Source organism: Temnothorax longispinosus, chromosome 9 (assembly GCF_030848805.1).
Source record: "Temnothorax longispinosus isolate EJ_2023e chromosome 9, Tlon_JGU_v1, whole genome shotgun sequence".
NCBI lineage: Eukaryota > Metazoa > Arthropoda > Insecta > Hymenoptera > Formicidae > Temnothorax > Temnothorax longispinosus.
The window spans coordinates 4,834,106-4,854,221 of record NC_092366.1 but is presented as its reverse complement, the minus strand read 5'-3'; the positions used below and the strand labels follow the sequence as shown (position 1 = coordinate 4,854,221).

Below are 20,116 nucleotides of genomic sequence, written 5' to 3'. Positions count from 1 at the left end.
AGTGTTAGTCCACGGTCATCAGGATGGTTGTCACAATGGTTGTCTCAGTCTGTAATAGTTCTATATAAATTATCAATTAAGGAAACTTCCAGATTTATTTACAGAATTTATTACAAATATTGATACAATAAATGTAACTGTCATTGACAACAGTAAGTAGTCTTTATTTTGCATGCCAAGGTGGGACTGACTTCAAAATGCATTTGATCTGAGGTATTCCAAATTTCCCCTCAACTTTGCTTGGAAGAAACATCGAACCATCGATGCCAACCTCTCGCATCAAAGATCCAAGTCGGTTGTCTTTAATGTTCAGTGAACATTGTTCACTGACTTACGCCACGAGTAGCAAGACTTTCTCGATTTTGGCACAGAGTTTTTGCATTTCACTGGGTACCGTGTACTCCGACGCCAGAATAGCGTTCGCCACGGCTATCGTCTCTTTAACTGACTGCGCCTTGATCCATATCCTGCCGTTCATCCCGGCGGCGATTTCGTACGCCTGATTCCGACCGAGCAGCCGGAACAACGGGCACTCCGGATTCAGCAATTTCCTCACGAGGCTCAGCGAGCAGGTGAACATCATGCCGTCCGAGCTTAGCACGCCGAGCTCGTTCTCCTTGCCCTGGGAGTCCACGCACACCAATTCCGGCTCCATGTCCTTGCTGGCGACCAGTAACTTGGCGTACACCACATCGCCGATCTGCACGTCGGGCCGGTTCTTCTTCGTGGCGCCTTCGAAGGCCAAGTAGGATAGCGTTGCCTGTTCGCTGGCTCCGATGTCCACCTTGAAAATGTCACCGCTCTTCTGCGTCACTATACCGACCACGTTCTCGCCTCGATTAGGAATGTATCTGCGCGTGAGGTAAAATAATATTAAAATATTATGCTCATTTTATGCAAAGCAATATGAGAGAATAATGGGCCAATGATACGAGCTAAATACAAGATATTATATTAATGCAAAGTTCTATTCGTAAATAGAATGGATATAAAGTAAACGATTTTTCATGATTAGTTGTTAAACTCATTCTTGTAAACTTCAATTTAGTAGAGGAAGACTTAGTAAAGTCGAAATGTTTCCATTTTTTATATCCATAGTTTTATTTATGAATAAAACTTTGCAGTAATATAATATCTGGTATTTAGCTTGTATCGTTGGTCGATTATTTTCTCATAAAACAATATTTCAAGATAAGATCAACTGTGATTAGCGTCTCAAAAGAAAGGGTAAATTAAATTAATCAAAGTTTGGTCGAAGCTGCCTCATTTTTGCTGGAAGCAAAATAAAATTACATGAGTATTCAATGTGGAATGATAAAGAGAGCGCATATTCCTTATAAATCTACATTAATGAATGCCAAGCGTGACGCACGTAAGGAGCGGCTTCTCTTCTTGCCTTTAACATCCTGATTCAATATCGTTGCAGGAAAACCGCGGCGTCTTATCAGTACACCTATCTCTCTCTCGACGAGAAGAGGGGATATCAGCACGTGTGTTATTATGATTCAGAGTACAAACGTTTTGTACCGTTTCTGGTAGCTGTCTACGTAGTAGACGGCCGGGTCGCGTTTCCTCAAGACGCCCGCTTTGCAGACGAGCACGGCGTCGCCCTCGCGGCGCAGTCCGGGGCCCAGGATCACGAACTCCTTCTCGCTTCTCCCTTCCTTTTTGACCGGCATGATGTTGTTCAAACTGTCGCCCGGCATCACCACGTCGCCCACGTCGACCTCCATCCTGAGAAGAAAAAAAAGTCTCTCTTCTTCCGAATCTTTCTTTATTTCATTCGCGCGAATGTTCTCTCCGACTTCCTCGATGAAGCTTCGCCGCGTCTAACCTAACCTCCGTCCGCCTAACCTCAAAATCGACACGGAGCGCGACCACGTGCGGCCGGTCTCGAGCGACGCGACGTTGTCGCTGTCGCGTCAGGAAAACGTCACGATTGAAGAGTTTATATTTTCAACCGAGTTTCGCGTTTGTCTTGTGTATTCTTGTCGAAAATAAAATTCTCACAGATCCTTCTCGGATCTGCACCTTCCAGTCAAACTGAGTCAAACTTTCGTTCTCTCTCTTTTTCCTGCCCACGTCTAGCTCGTTGCATCCGTTTCATTTCGAGTGCGGATAGTGCAGCGTGGTGCAAAAAGCGAGCTGACGTCAGCAGAGTCTGTTTTGCTTGCACTCGATCGTCGTACTTCCCGCACTCGAGTACTGAATTAAAAAAAATTCAGATTCTTTTTAGCTGAACTTCTCGCGTACGGTTTATCTTTCCTCTTCTTCTGTTCACGTTGGAAAGAAAAAGAGAAAAGATAAAGAAGTTTGCAAAAGAAGTTCAGCTAAAAAGAACGCGGGCCAAAAGAGCGCGAGAGATTCGAGTGCGGAAAGTGCAAGTAGAACGAATAGATTTCACGAAGGTGCAGCTACTTCTCGTTCGAATGGCATGACTACTCGAGAAAGGACCACACCAGGTGTGTATATAAACATTGGCCTTCTCGTCGCCGAAATGGATACACGGAAGGATTCAAATGATATTACAGGACGAACGGGTGACACGAGTAGGCGTGCATTACGACATAATCAAGAGACGGATAATCCCTGTTACAAGGTACCCGGACGATTGGCGATTATTGCCTTTTTGATCGTACTCCTTTTCGCTAGCAGTACAAATGTATATTTCTAATCTAAGGAAAGATGTAGCTAAAAGAAATCGGAAGAAGCTAGTGCGACGCTATTCTGTCTGTCAATGTTTTTACTTCTAGGAGCACCTCCAGTCGCTAAGGTGCCTCGACTCCAATCAGAAAGACCGCAACGCATGCGAGCCATACTTCCTCAATTACAAGAACTGTAAAAATTTCTGGGTAAATTTCTCTCGCAATCGCGATTACAAATCTGTATCTGTAAGATTATACCTCCCAATGGTAGTTGTTTCCCTTCATTGTAGGCTTCCGTGCAGACTGAAAGGAGGTCGAAAGGCATCAAGCCCTATATGCCACCTTTGGAGGAGCGCGTCAAGATAAAAGCCGAATACCTAAATTCTAGATAGCGACAGATGTGCAGACGCCTTGCTTTGTAAAAATATCTTTTATTCCGTGATATCTTTCGCGGTCGTCTCGCAATATTACACTGTAATATATATTACGTATGTATATAGTCCAACAAAGTTTACATATATAAGCTTGAAATTAAATATTAAAACCACATAGGAAAGAAACGCTTTCTTTCTCTAACATCTTCGCCTTTACCATCTAAGTTTCTTTCGTCTTGATAAGCATAGCTTAACGCAGTATATTTTATACATGCTTGGAAAACATATCACTTTGATGTACAGAGATGTATCTACAGAGACGAGATTATTAAAAGTAACAGAGGAAAGAGAAACTAGCTTACACAATGTTGCCGCAACATTCCATTCCATTTGTAGCCAGAATTTTACATTGCAAGAGTTACGGAAATCATACAATTGTTCGTACACATATCTTAAAGCAAACGTACACTCGATACATAAACAATAACGTACACTCGATCCTTTCTTACCTGACGTACACATTATGCGCTAAATGCAATTTGAAGTACTACGACACATACGTTCTACAATCAAAAAAAATATACATATAATTGCCAATAATTTGTACAGTTTTTCCAAACACTAAAAAGAAAGAGAAAAAGAAAGAGAAAAGGAAACAAAGATAGATAAATAGATACAATTGTTATTAGTACATTGATTAATAACGTCCGAGGGACGATACATGTCGAAAACGAAGAGGTGCATATTTTTGGTTCACTGCTCAACGAGCTCGGCAGCATTCAAAGAAAAAGTATTTGTACACACATGTTATACATAATCTCAGCGGAATACCACGACGGAGAGGACGTTTTATGGATGAACCCGCTGCTCTTGGAGATAAAAGCGGTGACGCGGATAAGTATATCACAGTAAGATAGTCAAACACATTTCGGGAAATTTTGTTATTGCATGTAAGAAATAAATAGGCGATCCAGCAGACACTATTTTTTTTTTTTTCAAGATATGTGGGATAAAGTAGCGCTATCAAATCTCTGCGAGCAGCATTACTATCGTATTTCGCGTCGAACGGCGGTGTTCTCGTAAAAGGACGTGATTCTAAGAATTCTTTATTTACTCGATAAGTGTTTTGTCATGGTAGTTAATTTCTCGTGATCAATTCTAATAAAAGTCCGTGTGTGTGTGTGTGTCAGATCTCTTCTCCCTGCCTGCTTTTCCGTGTTCAGTTTTTATCGATCTTTTTTTTATATACTTGTCTCTTCGTTCTTAACATGCATCGTCGGCAAGTAGTCATTCGGAATGATCTTTTATGGAGAACGTCTGAATACGGAAGTGCCGGCACATTTGACGTACCTGTAATTATAAAACAGATGACGCTGGCATGAGAAATTGCCTTATAAATTATAAAAACTTGACAATTACAATTAATTGTAGATATCTTTCTCAATACGTATAATTGGAGATATAATAATATCACATCATTGTGATCATGACCGTGATATTTCGTTAAACTTACCACACAAGTGCCGTAATGAATGTGCGCCAGCAAGGCCACTATGGAGACTAAATACATAAATTCCAAATCTACGCTTGGTAAGATAAACGAGAAAACAGCGGCTACTGCGATTGGCAATAGTATCCATGGTAATACCTCGCATCTCGTATTACTCATTTGGGATACGATTAATCGACACTGCAACATGAACATTATTAAAATGAATAATGCGATGAATAATAAAATTAACAGACAGAATTACCAGGTTAAACAAATGTATCTTACGCATATATTGGAAAAAATAGTGCCAATGGCAAAGTATATTATTCTCGGATCCTTTTCTAGAACATTGTTCGGAGAGTGCATTATCCAGACCGTGGAAATTATAAAGAATAAAACTAAAGGCACCAAGGGCCTAATAGCCTCTGGAAACGTCCGCATTTTGCCGGTCTTATCCCTATAAGATCTGCAAGACAATGCAAAATAATTATGTTAATGTGAAAAATTTTTTGATTAAATTTTGTCCTAAAGTATAAATGGGCTTTTTATAAAAAAAAGTGTAAAAGAGAAGCAGGTAATTTAATATAAAGATCATTTAGTCAATATGTATTAAAATTATTCTTAACAGAAATCTCGGAAGTGCTCCGATTTTATCCGCGAAATATTTTTGTCATCGATAAATTACAGAAATTGTATAACTTGCTATAATGATAAAGTGGTACTCACTTGTATATGTTCCAAAGAACAACCGGTAAATTGGACACAAGCGCACTAACGTAGAACAACATTTCGAACATAATTCCAGCTGATATACCACCAGGTAATTCAAATTTCCAGGCTTCATGTCCACCTATGCTGGTAAGTGTAAATACAATGACAGTTGCCTGTAAAAAAAAAAAAATTAACAAAAGACTGATATAAATCGACACAATAATGAAAGTTAATTAATAACGTAAAGAAATATTTTTCTTCCACGTTAAAAATCGCATTATCCAAGCAAACTTACTAGCATGGAAGCATCGTATCCCCAGGGAAGAAACAGCACGCCCGTGTTATATTTTTCCCAATGACTCAGATAGAAATTAATGAATACGTTCCATAATATGAAGTACATTCGCAACGGCGAGACGCTGTGATCCGTTCTGCCGAAGACCGAGTACATGCCCACCGTGATCAACATGGCACTCCAACTGTCTAAACCATGATCAAACAGCTCCCCCAAGGGGCCGGACGTTTGTGTGCGTCTCGCCTGCTTTCCATCTATCCCGTCTGCAATACAAATAAAATCAAGTTTACTTTGTCAAAGTGAAGATCTTACTTTCTAATCAGTTGTAAGTCAAGAATTTATTTATTGTGTAAACATTTTTGTAAAATATCTGCAATATAGGGGTTTATATCTCAAGAGATTTATGCATATATATCTCTCAATAAAATTACGTTTATCACTTTCTAATCCATTGCTTAATACAAATTTCTAGATTGTTTAATTTTATTTGAGTCTGTATGTCTACTTCGAACATGAAAAACTTTTATATATTCACTAACTCCTATATGTTAATATTAAAATTACTATATCAAGCACCAAGTACACGTACCAAGCGTATATGCCATAAAAATGTTAAAAGCAGCCACGGCAAAGACCCATCGTGATATCGGAGGGTAATCCGGCTTGTCGTCGCTGGACGCATAGAAGTAGTAGTCGTAAATCGCAAATAGCACGAAGTTTAGCACGGTAAAAAGGAATCCTGAGAAAGTTAGTACGTTCGGGGCAACCCACTTCGGGCAATACTAAAACAAGACGAATAATTATATTCATAATTAAAATACTGTGCGAAGAAAATGTTTCAATTCTACATAACGCTACATAATACACAGCGGATAAAGATCATATTTATCAATTGTTCCACCGCTCTGAAACGAAGATCGTACCTGTACCAACTTGTTCCAAAAAGGATGCATGACGTACACGCTCAGGGGACTCGTGTCCAAGGAGCTATACTGAAATCAGAATATTCGAGGTAAGTGGCACAACACCGAGTGTATTGTCAGCTTCATTATTTGAATAAAATTTTATTATTTTTATACTAGGAAAAAATCCAATACAAAATATTTCCATCGTGAATTATATATGCACGTTGTAATTTACTATATACCGTAGAATTTCACTCACGTTGTCACACGTGATACATTGATATATTTATAATGTCTTCAAATCGATATTTCCTACGTGTGAAAAGGGTACCAGCCAAAATCGGATCGGCTGAGCATAAGTACCTTGTAGCTCTCGAACCCCGTGAGGTGCTCCTCCGTCAGGTACTCCACCTCGAACTTCAGCTTACGATACATCTTGGAAAATCTCAGGAGGTCTTTTAAATCACCTTAAATCTCACACTCGTTCGCACTCGGGGAGTCGGAGTCGTCAACCGCGCATTTACGCGGACTCGCCGGACGGGAGAGGCGCCGGGGCCTCGGGGCGGCGGACGCGCCAATAACGCGCGACAGATCTCCGCGTGTGTGTTTTTCTTTCTTTTCGCGAGGATGCGAAAAAAATGTCCTTATTTGTACCGCGCGCAAAATCGTCCGTCACGTCGACTCATCGCGCACCACGACTCCGCGGCCCCACACGCTGCTCGTATTCGCGGCGAAGAGACGACGACTCCGGTTGACTCCGGTGCGCGCTCCGGTGCCTCCCACACTATACGGCCCACACCGCCGATTTCCGCTTCGAGACGACGCTGAACGACGCAGGTCCCGCGCGCGCGACCGACCGTCAGTGATCAGTCGTCACCTCACGACACAATCCCAACCCAATTGAACCCGATCCCCCAACAGGCACGACGCGACGGATTTGCGCGTGTATTACGTATGCACGCGCATCGGACGATCCCGGCTCGTCGGCTCGCCGCCCATTGTCGCCCCGCAATCGTCACACCACCGCACGCACGTAGCACGCACGCCAATGAATGCGCGGCACCGCGACGGTACAATTACGTTTTCGCGTAGGGGCGAGGATTGAGGAATAATAACGCGCGCGCGGCGGCGCCGGCTGATCGCTGATCGCGTGAATCGCGTCCGGCCCTCACCCCCCCCCAATTCGTTTCGTCGACCATGCGCATGCTGTTTGATCGACCGGAACTAAAAGAGTCGAGGGAAAATTAAAACGCGGCGACGGTTGATAATACAGAAATATTCAAGATTGTTGCCCAGAGGGTTGGGCGTTTATACGCGTAAAATATATAATGTGATGTAATAATGATATAATATGATACGATATAATGTAATGTAATATATAATATGATATAATATGATACAATATGATATAATGTAATGATCTACATATTTTTATAAATATGTATACATGAAAAATGTCGCGTAAATATAACGTGATAACGTGAACAATACGTAAACGATCCATGCAGATGTAAATCTTGAAATTTACAGCGTGATCCTGATGTTACGAGCAACGTCGATAATATAAAAACCTGTCTTTTTCATCCTCGCGATGCGCATTGGCGCCAGGAGCGACGACCAATCGGATGACTGCGCAGATCAAAGGGCGGCCAATCGCGACGCTCAAACGCGGCCCGATTGCACGAGCGGCGAACGATCCCTGAAGAGGCTCTCTAAGTTCCATGAAACCTCGCCACCTCGGGGACTCGGACCAGCCGAGACGGGCCGAGCGCGGATGTAGATATTCACAGGTTGAAACCTTCACGATGTTCCTGCCGTACGTTCGTACGATGACGTAAGCCGGCACCGGCGTCGTATACCAAATACACGCGTGTGCACGTCCATTCGACCGATTAACGATTCGGAAAGATGACACCGTGCTAATTCCGCTGATTGACACGTTACTTAAGAGCAACGACGACGCGAAGACCGGTGTTCGCAGGCATGGGCGACGCTCTCGCGGCTGTCACTTCTTGAAAATCCGTCAGCAGGTCGTGAGTATGTATTTGTACACGTACACGGATAGATTACGTGCGTTCTTGATATGCAAAATCATGGCATTGACAGCACCGATTTCTTATCAGCAGCCCCGTCATTCCGAAAGCTTCACTATGGCCTCTGCGACGGAGCAGCAGCAGCAGCAGCAACAACAGCAGCAGCAGCAGCAACAGACGACGCTGGAGTTTTATCAGGCGATGGCCGATTTCAAGAATATGTTTCCGCAGATGGACGACGATGTGATAGAGGTCGGAGCGTAGAGGAGACTATATTGACATACGACGTACTGCCATGTCATTTTATTCTTTAGGTATATATTTGCATATTCCATTTGCAGGCTGTGCTGAGATCCAATCAGGGAGCTGTGGACACCACGATCGATCAATTGCTCACCATGAGTACCGACAACGAGAACGAGAAGATCAGGAGTGAGCTGGAGCAGAAGGAGGAACTTCCGAGCACCGCCAAGTCGCCCAGGAAAGACACCGGCAAATCGAGGAGCATTCAAAAGTGGCAGCCTCCGCTATTGGGACCATTGCCAGACACCTTTCTAAGGCTCCCCCAACAAATGTCGGATGACGGTATTGACTTGGCGTATTCGCAAGAGAATTCCATGCTGGAGGATGAGAGGATCGCTATGTTTCTGCAGAACGAGGAGTTCATGGCGGAGCTCCGTTGGAATGAAGATTTTCTGTCCACGTTGGAACACGGTAAAGAATTGAAAAGAAATTGAAGATTCCGCAAAAGGGGGGTGCAGCTCGAGAGAGAGAGAGAGAGAGAGAGAGAGAGAGAGAGAGAAAATGGAACGCTTTTTTTCTCTTGTAGACTCGAAGCTGGAGAAAGGCGGCAGCCAAACCGGTCACGACGACGAGGATTTGTTCAAAGAAAGACTGAAAAATATGGGCAAACGTAAGCAAATGAATTGGCATACAGTTGTTTAAATTAAAAGCTATATACGCGCGATTTATTTATTTCTCTAACGATGAACACCCCCTTGCAGTATCCCGACGTAAATTCGCGCAACTTACGAAGGTGTTCACTCGCAGCAAGAAACGTGGCGGCAGGCAATTGTTACCACCGACGGCTTCTTGCGACGATCTTTTGGACCCGGAAGAACAATCCAAACCTCAATCCTAAAGAGAGATCTATATCTACACGATCCTGTTGGAATATATTCGCTCTTGTCTTTCGTCAACGTGAAGACGGCAAAATTCAACGACATTTGCAGCTTAATATAATTTAGATGTCACATGTCGCGGAGATAAGCATATCTATACCGTAACTTGCGGGACAATTACGTCAGGGATCGTGTGAGATATAAGTTAATTAGCGATTCTAGGTTTCTAGCTCACTCGACGGCTGACAATTAGCTACAGAGATAATGGAATTGCAAGGTTGAAGACCTGAAGATGCGTCAGCGAGAAGACAAAAAAAAAAGACTCACCGAACAAGGTGAATATCAAGGTAAAACGCTTGATGAAAAAATTATCAAAAAAACCCGTATCTCGGTAATTATGCAGGTACACGTAGGGATTAATTAATCTTAAAGCATTAATCAATCTTAGTGCATTAATTAATCTTAATGTATTTTCTAGTTCAGAAGACGCAGATCTGTTTCTGATAAATTCAGTGTGATATTTTAACGATGTTGTGACGTAAATTTTATTTTAATAGATTTTATATTTTGTTGTGATGTACGTTGCTTGCGATTATCCGTATTATTGCGTATTATTGCGTATAATCGTTTGAAGACTGGCGCAAGAAAGTTTTTATAGAAGTCTATCGAGCGAGATAATCTCTATACAATTGTCATTGGTATATTGGAAGAATACTTGATTCGAATTACGAACGGTGGGGACCGTTTTACGAAATGACGATTAAAACAAATGAAAATTTTTATTGTACGCAAAGTACGCGATGCGTTTGCTTTCTAGCATATACGGCTACGAAAGTAATTGATGTTGTGTATATATATATATATATATATATATATATATATATATATATATATACGTCTATGTGCATCGTACGCCGATAGTGCGTGTTAATTAGGCACAATAGTTTATTGAAATTAAAAAAAAAACGCAACATCGACCCGGATTGAAAAGGAAATGTGATTCTTTTGTCAATCCGATTCTCGAAAAGATGAAGACTTGGTCTGGTGAAATAGACAGTGTTTAGTCATTGTTGAGATCTCAAAATCTCGGTTATACGCAACTCGTCGCGTCGCGTAAAAGAGAGTCACGGTCGGTCTCGCTCTGCGCGTACTTGGAGACACTACCGTGTCTCTCGATAATTGATTCGTTGGAAAAAAAAAATGGATGAAGGCTTGTTATATTCTTACGAAATTTGCATTATTATAGATAATTTGCCAATGCCTTATATTAAATAGTACTTATCAGTTCAGTGTTGCGACGAGTAATTGAATTCAAAATTTTAAGACACCACACGAATGTTGGACGCCTTCATTCATTTATCCTTTCTACTTGCGATCGCGAGTGGTAATTGCACCTCCTTTAGACGTAAAAACCTAGTCATTCAGTCTAGCCATTATTTATTGAACAAAGCTCTGATATTGTAACGATATCGTGAATGTAGAAAATATTTATAAAAACGATCGTAGGCAGTCTAAGTAATTTACAACATGTGCTATGACGGCAAACACGTATGAGAATAAATCGGAAGAGATGCTGGAATGTGGGGATTATATTTATTCAAAATTTCAATCGCACTTAACAATTAGGAAAGAAATGGTTCCAAATGCACATTCATCTAAATCGTCGTGATCTGTGCTAACCATCCCTCTCCCAATAATCATGAAATCGACTTAACTAATTAGTGCCCAAGAGCAACAATATTGAAATATCAAAATGAGCAGATTGTCTTGCGCTACGTATCGGGTTGCTTGAAGAACACTCTGGCACCGGAAAGACTATAGTATAACAACTGGAATTCGGCGTTTCTCTCGGTGAGACGTTGAAGCGTGAGCGCCCTGGTCTGTTGGAGCTTCTCGTCACCGTTGTCGTCCTTGCGCTCTGCGGCGAGTCTCTCCTGGGCAACGTGCTGCTCCACCGTCTTGAACCAATGAAGACCGTCCAGCTCGGAGCTCTGATCGAGCAACGCATTGATGTAGGCGATACCCATGGCGAAGCCGTCGTCGGTGAAAGCCGCGCCGGTCTGGTTCTTCTTGAACATCTTCTCTTTGTTGGATACGGAATTGTCGACGAAGCTGAGCGTTAGTGGCGGCACGATGGCGTAGAACTGTTGCAGATGATAGGACTTGGCGTCGCGGAAAGCCGATGCAAACACATCGACCAGTAGCTTGAAGTATTGAATACCCTCGGTGAAGTTGCGCACCAGATCGTCGATGTCGTTCTCCAGCCGTCTGGCAGCGGCCTGCGTCGTGGCGCTATAATTCAGTCCGCGACAGAGCGACTCGAACGGCACCGTTCTCTCGATATCCGGCAGGAAGGACACCGCGTTCGAGCTAGCGTGGAGGCCGCCGGAACGGATCAACCGCACGTAGCCGAGCGCGTTGCCGATCTGCGTGATCAGCTGTCGAAATTGATCCAGGTAGCTCAACCCATCGGCGGTCATTCCCAGTTTCCGGATACCCTTCTGAAATTTCTCCGCTCGTTCGTATGTGTATGGAGCGGCGCCCGCTTCCCGTTGCGCTCGGACGAACCTGATGTCGCGCATCAGCCGCGACTTGATGTGCTCGTCGAAGAGAAATTGCGAAAAGGTATGCAGCTTCACGCGCAGAAACTGGTAGACGAAGTTCACTGTGGTGCTCATGATACCGGTGCCGTGGGTGCGAATTGAGTTGGCGATGTGCCGGATGCCGATGGTGTTTAGATGCTTGTTGCCGCTGCTGTGTTCCACGAACGTCTGCGTGTTCAGGTTGTATAGGTACCTACGATGAAAGACAAAATGCGATATTGATTAATTTCGAAACTTAATATATCATAAATACAAATTTTTATAATATCATATTTAACAATTCTGATTACCTGGAAACGAACACGTGGATGTTGCGCATAATCTCTAGAGCGTCCAGGCCCTGCTCGAGAGTCTGCGTCGGCAGATGGTCCTGCACCGTGTCCAGGCCCATCTTATAGCTGGCCAACGCGTGCATCGTCCGGTAGGTTCTCCAATCGTGCAGGGCAACTGTCGTCAGATTGTAAAACATATCGTTCAGGTAATGCTCGACGAATCTCTTCGTGCAGATCATGTTCTCGGCCAGTGGCAGCGGCGGGACTCGCACCACCCTGCCGCCGTCTTTCGCACCAATGTTAAAGGGATTCGTAGAGTCCAGTTTGAGATGAGCGTGCACGTGTAGTCGTAGGCTAGTCTCGATCTCGTGGCAGGCCGGTTTCAGGACGTTCTTCACCAAGCTCTCCCGGAGTTCCGCGATGCGTTTTACCCTCAGCTCAGCAAACTCCTGCTCGCCCACAGCGCTGTTGAAGGCAGCGAACAGATGAGCAATGTGACAGACGCCGGTATTGCCGTCGACGACCGAGGAGAGATAGGCGGGCAACATGTTCTGATGATGCAGCAGCAACGAGTAGTCACCGTGCTCGTCGACCAGCTCGTACAACTCGGCCACGGCGTCGTAACTGTCCAATAGGAAACGCAGCTTTACCACGTCCTCCTCGCGGAAGGTGTCGGTCAACTGGGTAGCGCACGCTAACGCGCAGCGCACTATCAGTCGCCTGTCCGCGCTCGCCGGGCCACCTATCAGCCGCATACTCAGCCCTATCAGCGATAGCGCGTCTAACCGGTCCTTGCTGTAACCCTTGTCCCTCTGAACGAGAGCCTTGCGCGCCGTTTCCAGCATGACTAGCATGTAGTAAGCTAAATATTGCAACACCTGCGCCTGCGATTGCACCACGACCGGCCCGAGCGCGTAGAACATCGTCTGCAGGGACTTCTGCAGCTCCATGAGCCTGCAGATCAGCTGCACCGTGCCGCGATTCATCGGCCTGGACAGCGAGGCGTGTAGATTCGTCACGAACGCGACGGTCTCTCGCATCTGGGACAGCAGTGCCAGCAGGTCCGTCAGCAGCGTACGCTTTTGCCCAATATCCGACACCTGGAGATTGGTCCTCGTGACGATGCTCTGCATCTCCACGCACCAGCTCGTCCCTCGCTGTATCAAATTGTTCACCGTGACCGGCAATCTCTGCGTCCTCGCCTGCAGAATCTTCTCGCCCAGTTGCGGGCCCACGGCGTTGCCGGTCTCCTTCGGCACGACGTCGCTGAGGAACTTGCTCGGCACCCACATCACGTTCCCCACCAACGTGACCGCGTAGAATCTCTTGTTAGCCTCCGTCACCCTCTTGATCAGCTTCCTGTCGCAAGCGCCGAACAGCTTTATCACCACAGCGACGCCGACGTTGGCCCTTATCCAGTTCCTGTTCAACGCGGCACAGTCGTTAGACTTGCTCTCCACATCCGTGATCATGTTCTTCAGATAACTGACGATCTGCTCGCTCATGACCGCGCCCTTGTTCACGTCCATCACGTGCTCGATCGCCTTCAAAAACATATTCTTTCGCAGCAGTTTCTCCTGCAGATCCTTGAGCAGATGATCGAACGTCTCCAGCTTCGTCCCGGCGACGCCGAACTGCGACGGATTGTGCATCATCGAGCGCACGTGCATCCTGTACTTCTTCCACTGGTCCAATATTGCCGGTTGAGCGTCGACGATCTCGTCGAGAGTCACGAGGATCACGAACAGATCTATGAAGCCTTCGAGCAGGACAGGTAAATAAATTTCGTGGACGGCACCGGATAGGCTCGCCAACTGTTGCGTGGTCAGGTGCACGACGGCCGACATACGATTGGTGAAAACGGACAGATCCAGGAGATCCGACAGTAGTTTGGCTACACCGGCAAGATCGTCGTCCATCCTTTCCCCGTGGGCGAAGAGCTTCGCATAAAAGCCAGTAGCTTCCACCTTCAGCAATCTGATTTCCCTGCACGTTCCCGCTACCGCCGCCAGCAGCTTGGACAGCACCTTGTTCTCCATCTCCACTAGGGAGAGGATGCCAATGTCCTCTGTCGTTTTGCAAACCAGGCGCAGAGGACCCTCTATAATGTATTCCAACGTTGAATCACCCTTCCAGGACTTCTCCAACAGATTCTCAAAGAACTCTCCGTACTTGCGCAGGTGCATGGCACCTGCAGCCTTGTAGATGCTCTCATCTTTCTTGGAGTTCCACGTCGGTGTCATATTTTTTATTTACCGAACCTGCGACTCCGGTGATCTGTGATAATTATTGGACATTAATTATGATATTTTTGTGACCGATACACGTATTATAAACTTATAATAATATAAATAACTTTATATTAAAACTCTCTTTTATTTTTTTCCTATCTAATTCATTTCTTCATTTGGCATGTAATAACTTACCATATACGCGTATTAATATTTTTATATTACTTATTTTATGCATTCGAACTTAAATAACAACACAACATTATTCTGTTTTTGCACAGTATGTAACCCATCTCATTGTTGTTCCATCCAACTTCAGCTTGCTTCAGCTGACACTGTCACACGAGACATTTGTACTCTCGAGGAGGCGGCTAATCAGCTAACGCAACATACATAAAGCTAATAATTGCGTCCTACTACTCGATAGATGGTAATATTCTCGAGAAATATCAACAGCCGATATTTTCCACCCAGTTGGTAAAAATACGTATCTTACAAATACCGACAAAAAAATATAGTTTTAATCCTTCATTGTTTTATAAAAAAATAATTCTTAATAACTTCTCATTATCTCAAGCGAGGGTTGTGAAATAAAGTCCAATCTGTCCGCAGTGATATTTTTATTATATCAGTACAAGACGTAATTTTTATTTCTAAACAGAAAGAGAGATAGAAATTATATGATGCCAATTTTGTTGGCGACGTCGAGTGCGTCGTAGTCGCGCGTCAGACGCACGTACGCCTTCTTTTTGCCGTCCGGCCTGATCAGGGTGTTCACCTTCGCCACGTCGACGTCGTACAGCTTTTTGATCGACGCTTTGATGTGATACTTGTTGGCGCGGGTGTGCACGATGAAAACGAGGGTGTTGTTGTCCTCGATCTTCTTCATCGCTGCTTCCGTCGTCAGCGGGAATTTTATGATGTTGAACGCATCCATGCTGAAACAAGTACCAGAGACATGTAACGATAGGTTCTCAGAAGAGAGATTTATTTCTGGGATTTCCGAACGTAGTCTGGAATTTGTTTCTTACCGATTTCTATTAGGTACAGATTTGCGTGGATATTTCGGGTTTCGCGGTGGCCTGAAGGTTTTCGGCCTGTGGAAGTGGACGGACGTCCTGATCTTCCGTACTCTGGAGCCATGAACTCCCTTCAGAATCTACCAAGTAAGAAGTGCGATTGTCAGATCAATGATATCTAATACACGCTTGCACATAGCGTGCTCTGATAATGTCAGTACTGTGTTAAAGTTATTTTCACGGATTTCAAAGAGATTCCCACACTAAAATTCATCATTGGAAAAAAAACGCTTTGCTCAAAATAGCGAGATAAATGATTTTTAGCATAATATTTTTGTTTCAAATACCTTTTTCTGCGCCTTGAGGGCCTTCTGAAGTGGAGCTGCCGGCTTTCCGCCCTTCGGGGTCTTCTTAGTAGCCTGTACATTTTTCTTCGGCTTGCTAATCAACGGCTTGCTGGCGAGCTTGAGCACAGGCTTCGCCGCGGGCTTGGCGGCTGGTTTGGCGGCAGCCGCTGGTTTGGCAGCCGCTGGCTTCTTCGCGGCTGCAGGCTTAGCCGCGGGCTTCGTCACCTTCGAGGTGGACGCCGCTGCGGCTGGCTTCTTCTCAGCCTTCTTCTCGGCCTTCTTTTCCGCAGGCTTACCTACGGAATAGAGCAATACAGAACTGGTTCGATAATCGAATAGGCACATTGAAGGAAACGAAGGTCGAAAATGTATTTAAGATTTGCATTATTTTCAAAAACAGTAAACGGATGAAACTTGTACTTTTATCCTCTGGTTCTCTACTTCCATCTTCATAGGTTAGGTTATGGTACACGCGAACGCGGCGTCGGACAAAATCGTTGCCGAGTACGTCGCGCGGCGGATGTAACTCAAGGAAAAACGGCGAATAAAATTACGAGGAACGTTTCTTCGTGAATCGTCGCGATTATCGCGAACACGACGCTGTGGAAAACACACGGCTCGATCGACCACATGGTCACGGGCTGCGTCGCGTTTCCCGATCCCGAATCACGCGACGTCGTCGCGAAGTCGATGCGTTACATCCGCGTTGATCGACGCGGCGCCGTTTATCGCGGAAAAACGCACGGTCGGTGGGAAGAGAAACAAACGTGGTAAATTGTTTTGAAACTCTACCTGCCTTCTCCGTGGGCTTCTTCGGAGCCATCTTTATTGGAAAAGAACGACGATGACGGAAGCGCGGAGCGTCAAAGGATCTGGCTACCGCCGCTACCGCGCTAGTCGTTGATCGACGAAGAAAGAAGAGGGCGACTCCGCCGACTCCGGACTCCGGTCAAATTCCGATTTCCGATTGACCTAACCTAACCTAATTCAAATTGGTAGATTCGTTTTTCAAGTAAATTTTCTGATTATGGGTTGTTTCAACCTGTAAACTGACTAATAGTTAAATCATATGTCTATCTTTGCCTAATTTGAAGGAAAAACAAAGATTATATATGATTTAACTATCAGTTGGTTTATCAATAGGTTGTAAACAACTACAGGCCCTACTGTGCAACTTATTTTCGCCAATCCGATTTTTTTCTCTTATATGTTAACGAAAAATTAGTAAATTTATCCATCTTAACGAAATAAATTATCTGGAAATTAATTAAAAATTAAGTTGAAATATAAAAAAAATTAACAAAGGACTCCTTGATAACGAAATTAACAAAGTGGAGTTAATAATGGGCATTGAAAGTACAACGCAGTTGTTAATGAGTGAGTTATCAATATCACGATATTCAATATAATTAACAATACATAATAATGGTTAATGTCGCTCGAAAATGCGGGAGTCTTTAAGGAAAGAAAGAAGATTATATATTAAATGTATAATTTTTTTGTAAAACAGAATTTGCGCATTAACATTTGATGAAGATTTAAATTTTAAATCAGACGAGGATATATTAATAATTGATCTTTGCTGAAAAAGAAGAAAATAATTTCAATACGATACTGAATTTTTTAGTTGTTATTGTCGCACCGAATAAAAAATAAATTTCTTATTCATTAATTATTACACAATAATTTATTCCAGGTGCCTGGATCGTTTATTTTCCACGATTACATCCGCACGAGCCTCCCCCATTGTACACGTGTCACGAGCGAACACCTGCCGCAGCAACCAATGTTTCTCGTTTACTCACGCAGAAATCAATCGTGCCCCGTGTGACCCACCGACAATAAACAACTAGCCAGTCTCTGAACGGTGCCGGACAGTAGCGCATAAAAAATCCAGTCAACAATGTAATAATCGCAAAAAACGTACTTGTGCAATAACACGTGTGGAAAAAGAAGGAGCGCGCTTTTGTTTCTTCTCAAAAGCGCTTGCATATTCGATTAGCCGAGAGTTAGATATGTTAGAAACGCGCTCCGCAGTTTACAAAATGATGAAGGAAGAGGCTCACGATGAGAGGCAGGTAGGGGAACCCATTCTCGAATTAATTAACGCTCGAATGTATACGAACATATGTTTCTCTCTCTGATTTTCGCCGACAGATAACCGATTGGCCGCCACCTTTCTCGTCCGAGATCACGCCGTACAACGAGAGCGACTTCGGCGGCTTGATCAGACGGACCTGCGAGAACAAGAGCCTGACCCTTCGGATCTCCAAGGTGATCGTCATCGGCGACGTTGCCGTCGGCAAAACGTCGTTGGTGAACCGGTAATGACTCGTCGGCGAACGACCACACCGTATCGTTTAGTAAAATTTTGAAAAAAATTGATCATTTCTTTTGCGCAGCTTTTGCCACAAGCTCTTCGACAACAATTACAAGGCCACCATCGGCGTGGACTTCGAGGTGGAGAGATTCGACATCCTCGGCGTGCCTTTCCACCTGCAAATGTAATAAAGCTGACGAGAGGCGCTAAATGTTTACGGGGTGAATTGAACGTAATATGTAATAGTAATTTGAGACAATGGGATACTTGCAGATGGGACACCGCGGGACAGGAAAGGTTCAAGTGCATAGCGGCGTCTTATTATCGCGGAGCTAATGGTGAAAATCTCTCCTCCCTGCACATAATCTTTATATCTGCCTCTCTGTATCTCTGCATCTCTCACGCGCATTTCATTTTAGTAATCATGGTCGTTTTCGACCTGGGGAACCTGATGTCGCTGACGCACTGCCAGCAATGGTTGAACGAGGCAAGTCGCTGCAACGTCGGTCCTTATCATATCTTTCTGGTTGGCGCTAAGAAGGATCTATTAGTAAGTATTTTGGAAATATTGTTCATCACTTTTATTATTTATATTATTGCCATTGATTTTATCGATCGCTCTTTCTTTCTGGGAAACGACAGTCACGCCCGGTGTACGAAATAGTCGAGAAACGAGCGATCGAGGCAGCGAGCCGGATGCGGGCGGAATATTGGGCGGTCTCGTCGCGAACGGGCAACGGCGTGTCCGAATTGTTCACGCGGGTCGCCGCGCTCTCCTTTCACGCGATGGCCCTGCGGGAGATGCAGAGCTTGAAGCTCGAACCGATCAACATCGGCTCGGCGACGATAAGTGAGTGGAAATCCGTGGAAATTCGGTAGAGCCAACATACACTTAAATATAAAAGAATAAAATTTAAGCCAATACCTTAGTTAAAGAACATTTTGTTATTTTTAACTATCAGGTGCGTTGAAATTTATTATTTTAACACAAAACAGTGTTATTTTAATTTCATTGGTCTAGTTAAATTAACGACATATTTTGGCCCATATTCTGAATTCTCTTTTATCAATAAAAGCGCGCATTTATTTCTAAAATGCTATAGTTGATGTTACATATACTATAGCATCTCACAAATAAAAGCATAGTGCTTTTATCACTAAAAAAGAGTTGAGAATATGGGTCTTTGAGTGACGACCTATAAAGACGGTTAAAATGACTCAAATTGAGTCATTTAACACTATGAATATAATTTAATACTATGAATTTAACAGCGTAAACGCACGAAGGATATGTAGCTCATCCTTAATGCAAAGTAAGGACAAATTGCTGATTCCGCTCTCTCTTTCCAGCGTTGAAAAGGGAGTCGAGGGAGGCCGAGACGAAGCGGCGGAAGGTGCTGAAGTGTTCCAGATGCCCGACGTGACGGCGGAATTTGACCAATATTCAAATAATGGATGATAAGATTGGAAATGCAAAGTAAATAAAAGCGGCCAGTTAAACACACAACGTACGCTCATAACTAACAATAGAGGGGACACGTCACGAGGGTGTCCCCGACATTCTTGCTTTTATACAGTCGGAAAGAGAATCGTGAGACGAAAGTCGCGACTCCGCGCGGGCGTCTCCATTTGAATCTCGCGCGGCCGGCCGCGCGCTCCCGCTCACGGCGCCACCGTCGTTTAACGCGTGCTCCTTGGTGCTCGTTTATCAACCGTCCTGCGAATTTCCGCTCGGGTGCTCGAACTGC

The 20,116-nt window shown here is 44.2% G+C and overlaps 7 protein-coding genes across 13 annotated transcripts; 3 read left to right on the top strand and 4 right to left on the bottom strand.

Moving 5' to 3' along the window:
* Positions 1-76: 76 nt before the first annotated feature.
* Rrp40 (exosome complex component Rrp40) lies at positions 77-1,991 on the bottom strand. 2 transcript variants are annotated; one of them, XM_071788597.1, is made up of 3 exons: positions 1,855-1,991; positions 1,528-1,734; positions 77-851 (listed from the first exon to the last, which is right to left on the bottom strand). In XM_071788597.1, exons 2-3 carry the CDS (start codon positions 1,731-1,733, stop codon positions 332-334), a joined length of 726 nt encoding a protein of 241 aa, XP_071644698.1. In that variant the 5' UTR covers position 1,734; positions 1,855-1,991; the 3' UTR covers positions 77-331. The 2 variants fall into 2 exon arrangements, with proteins under 2 accessions (XP_071644698.1, XP_071644697.1); XM_071788596.1 differs by having other exon boundaries at positions 1,840-1,980.
* A 188-nt stretch (positions 1,992-2,179) lies between these two features.
* Positions 2,180-3,205, top strand: LOC139819344 (coiled-coil-helix-coiled-coil-helix domain-containing protein 7). Of its 2 annotated transcripts, XM_071788601.1 has the most exons (4): positions 2,180-2,462; positions 2,532-2,599; positions 2,754-2,852; positions 2,936-3,205. In XM_071788601.1, exons 1-4 carry the CDS (start codon positions 2,435-2,437, stop codon positions 3,035-3,037), a joined length of 297 nt encoding a protein of 98 aa, XP_071644702.1. In that variant the 5' UTR covers positions 2,180-2,434; the 3' UTR covers positions 3,038-3,205. The 2 variants fall into 2 exon arrangements, with proteins under 2 accessions (XP_071644702.1, XP_071644700.1); XM_071788599.1 differs by having other exon boundaries at positions 2,180-2,599.
* Positions 3,206-3,935: 730 nt separating this feature from the next.
* Positions 3,936-7,576, bottom strand: LOC139819339 (ethanolaminephosphotransferase 1). Its single transcript, XM_071788592.1, has 8 exons — positions 6,786-7,576; positions 6,441-6,509; positions 6,107-6,299; positions 5,518-5,780; positions 5,238-5,395; positions 4,797-4,977; positions 4,533-4,709; positions 3,936-4,369 (listed from the first exon to the last, which is right to left on the bottom strand). The coding sequence occupies exons 1-8, from the start codon at positions 6,855-6,857 to the stop codon at positions 4,307-4,309; spliced, it is 1,176 nt and encodes a 391-aa protein (XP_071644693.1). The 5' UTR covers positions 6,858-7,576; the 3' UTR covers positions 3,936-4,306.
* Positions 7,577-8,118: 542 nt separating this feature from the next.
* Positions 8,119-11,155, top strand: LOC139819409 (CUE domain-containing protein 1). Of its 5 annotated transcripts, none has more exons than XM_071788726.1 (5): positions 8,119-8,455; positions 8,549-8,707; positions 8,797-9,169; positions 9,285-9,368; positions 9,460-11,155. In XM_071788726.1, the coding sequence occupies exons 2-5, from the start codon at positions 8,573-8,575 to the stop codon at positions 9,594-9,596; spliced, it is 729 nt and encodes a 242-aa protein (XP_071644827.1). In that variant the 5' UTR covers positions 8,119-8,455; positions 8,549-8,572; the 3' UTR covers positions 9,597-11,155. The 5 variants fall into 5 exon arrangements, with proteins under 5 accessions (XP_071644827.1, XP_071644826.1, XP_071644823.1 ...); XM_071788725.1 differs by having other exon boundaries at positions 8,546-8,707; XM_071788722.1 differs by having other exon boundaries at positions 8,119-8,459.
* Swip (strumpellin and WASH-interacting protein) lies at positions 11,148-15,048 on the bottom strand. The gene is made up of 3 exons (XM_071788713.1): positions 14,878-15,048; positions 12,470-14,728; positions 11,148-12,372 (listed from the first exon to the last, which is right to left on the bottom strand). The coding sequence occupies exons 2-3, from the start codon at positions 14,692-14,694 to the stop codon at positions 11,349-11,351; spliced, it is 3,249 nt and encodes a 1,082-aa protein (XP_071644814.1). The 5' UTR covers positions 14,695-14,728; positions 14,878-15,048; the 3' UTR covers positions 11,148-11,348.
* A 239-nt stretch (positions 15,049-15,287) lies between these two features.
* On the bottom strand, positions 15,288-16,988 carry Rpl23a (ribosomal protein L23A). The gene is made up of 4 exons (XM_071788727.1): positions 16,841-16,988; positions 16,049-16,344; positions 15,714-15,841; positions 15,288-15,620 (listed from the first exon to the last, which is right to left on the bottom strand). The coding sequence occupies exons 1-4, from the start codon at positions 16,869-16,871 to the stop codon at positions 15,359-15,361; spliced, it is 717 nt and encodes a 238-aa protein (XP_071644828.1). The 5' UTR covers positions 16,872-16,988; the 3' UTR covers positions 15,288-15,358.
* A 695-nt stretch (positions 16,989-17,683) lies between these two features.
* LOC139819408 (ras-related protein Rab-34) lies at positions 17,684-19,998 on the top strand. Its single transcript, XM_071788720.1, has 7 exons — positions 17,684-18,126; positions 18,206-18,372; positions 18,451-18,552; positions 18,642-18,706; positions 18,788-18,918; positions 19,011-19,218; positions 19,719-19,998. The coding sequence occupies exons 1-7, from the start codon at positions 18,064-18,066 to the stop codon at positions 19,790-19,792; spliced, it is 810 nt and encodes a 269-aa protein (XP_071644821.1). The 5' UTR covers positions 17,684-18,063; the 3' UTR covers positions 19,793-19,998.
* The last annotated feature ends 118 nt before the right edge of the window (positions 19,999-20,116 follow it).

Coding starts and splice junctions, on each gene's coding strand:
- Rrp40 (XM_071788597.1), bottom strand. CDS start 1,733: ATGGAGGTCGACGTGGGCGACGTGGTGATGCCGGGCGACAGTTTGAAC. Junction 852..1,527: donor GTAGACAGCTACCAGAAACG/GTACAAAACGTT, acceptor CCTCACGCGCAG/ATACATTCCTAATCGAGGCG.
- LOC139819344 (XM_071788599.1), top strand. CDS start 2,435: ATGACTACTCGAGAAAGGACCACACCAGGTGTGTATATAAACATTGGC. Junction 2,600..2,753: donor CGGATAATCCCTGTTACAAG/GTACCCGGACGA, acceptor TTTTACTTCTAG/GAGCACCTCCAGTCGCTAAG. Junction 2,853..2,935: donor AGAACTGTAAAAATTTCTGG/GTAAATTTCTCT, acceptor CCTTCATTGTAG/GCTTCCGTGCAGACTGAAAG.
- LOC139819409 (XM_071788726.1), top strand. CDS start 8,573: ATGGCCTCTGCGACGGAGCAGCAGCAGCAGCAGCAACAACAGCAGCAG. Junction 8,708..8,796: donor TGGACGACGATGTGATAGAG/GTCGGAGCGTAG, acceptor TTCCATTTGCAG/GCTGTGCTGAGATCCAATCA. Junction 9,170..9,284: donor TCTGTCCACGTTGGAACACG/GTAAAGAATTGA, acceptor TTTCTCTTGTAG/ACTCGAAGCTGGAGAAAGGC.
- LOC139819408 (XM_071788720.1), top strand. CDS start 18,064: ATGTTAGAAACGCGCTCCGCAGTTTACAAAATGATGAAGGAAGAGGCT. Junction 18,373..18,450: donor AAAACGTCGTTGGTGAACCG/GTAATGACTCGT, acceptor TCTTTTGCGCAG/CTTTTGCCACAAGCTCTTCG. Junction 18,707..18,787: donor TTATTATCGCGGAGCTAATG/GTGAAAATCTCT, acceptor ATTTCATTTTAG/TAATCATGGTCGTTTTCGAC.
- Swip (XM_071788713.1), bottom strand. CDS start 14,694: ATGACACCGACGTGGAACTCCAAGAAAGATGAGAGCATCTACAAGGCT. Junction 12,373..12,469: donor ATCCACGTGTTCGTTTCCAG/GTAATCAGAATT, acceptor CTTTCATCGTAG/GTACCTATACAACCTGAACA.
- LOC139819339 (XM_071788592.1), bottom strand. CDS start 6,857: ATGTATCGTAAGCTGAAGTTCGAGGTGGAGTACCTGACGGAGGAGCAC. Junction 6,510..6,785: donor CGGGGTTCGAGAGCTACAAG/GTACTTATGCTC, acceptor TTCTGATTTCAG/TATAGCTCCTTGGACACGAG. Junction 6,300..6,440: donor TTTGGAACAAGTTGGTACAG/GTACGATCTTCG, acceptor GTCTTGTTTTAG/TATTGCCCGAAGTGGGTTGC.
- Rpl23a (XM_071788727.1), bottom strand. CDS start 16,871: ATGGCTCCGAAGAAGCCCACGGAGAAGGCAG. Junction 16,345..16,840: donor GAAGCCCACGGAGAAGGCAG/GTAGAGTTTCAA, acceptor TCTATTCCGTAG/GTAAGCCTGCGGAAAAGAAG. Junction 15,842..16,048: donor CCCTCAAGGCGCAGAAAAAG/GTATTTGAAACA, acceptor CTTACTTGGTAG/ATTCTGAAGGGAGTTCATGG.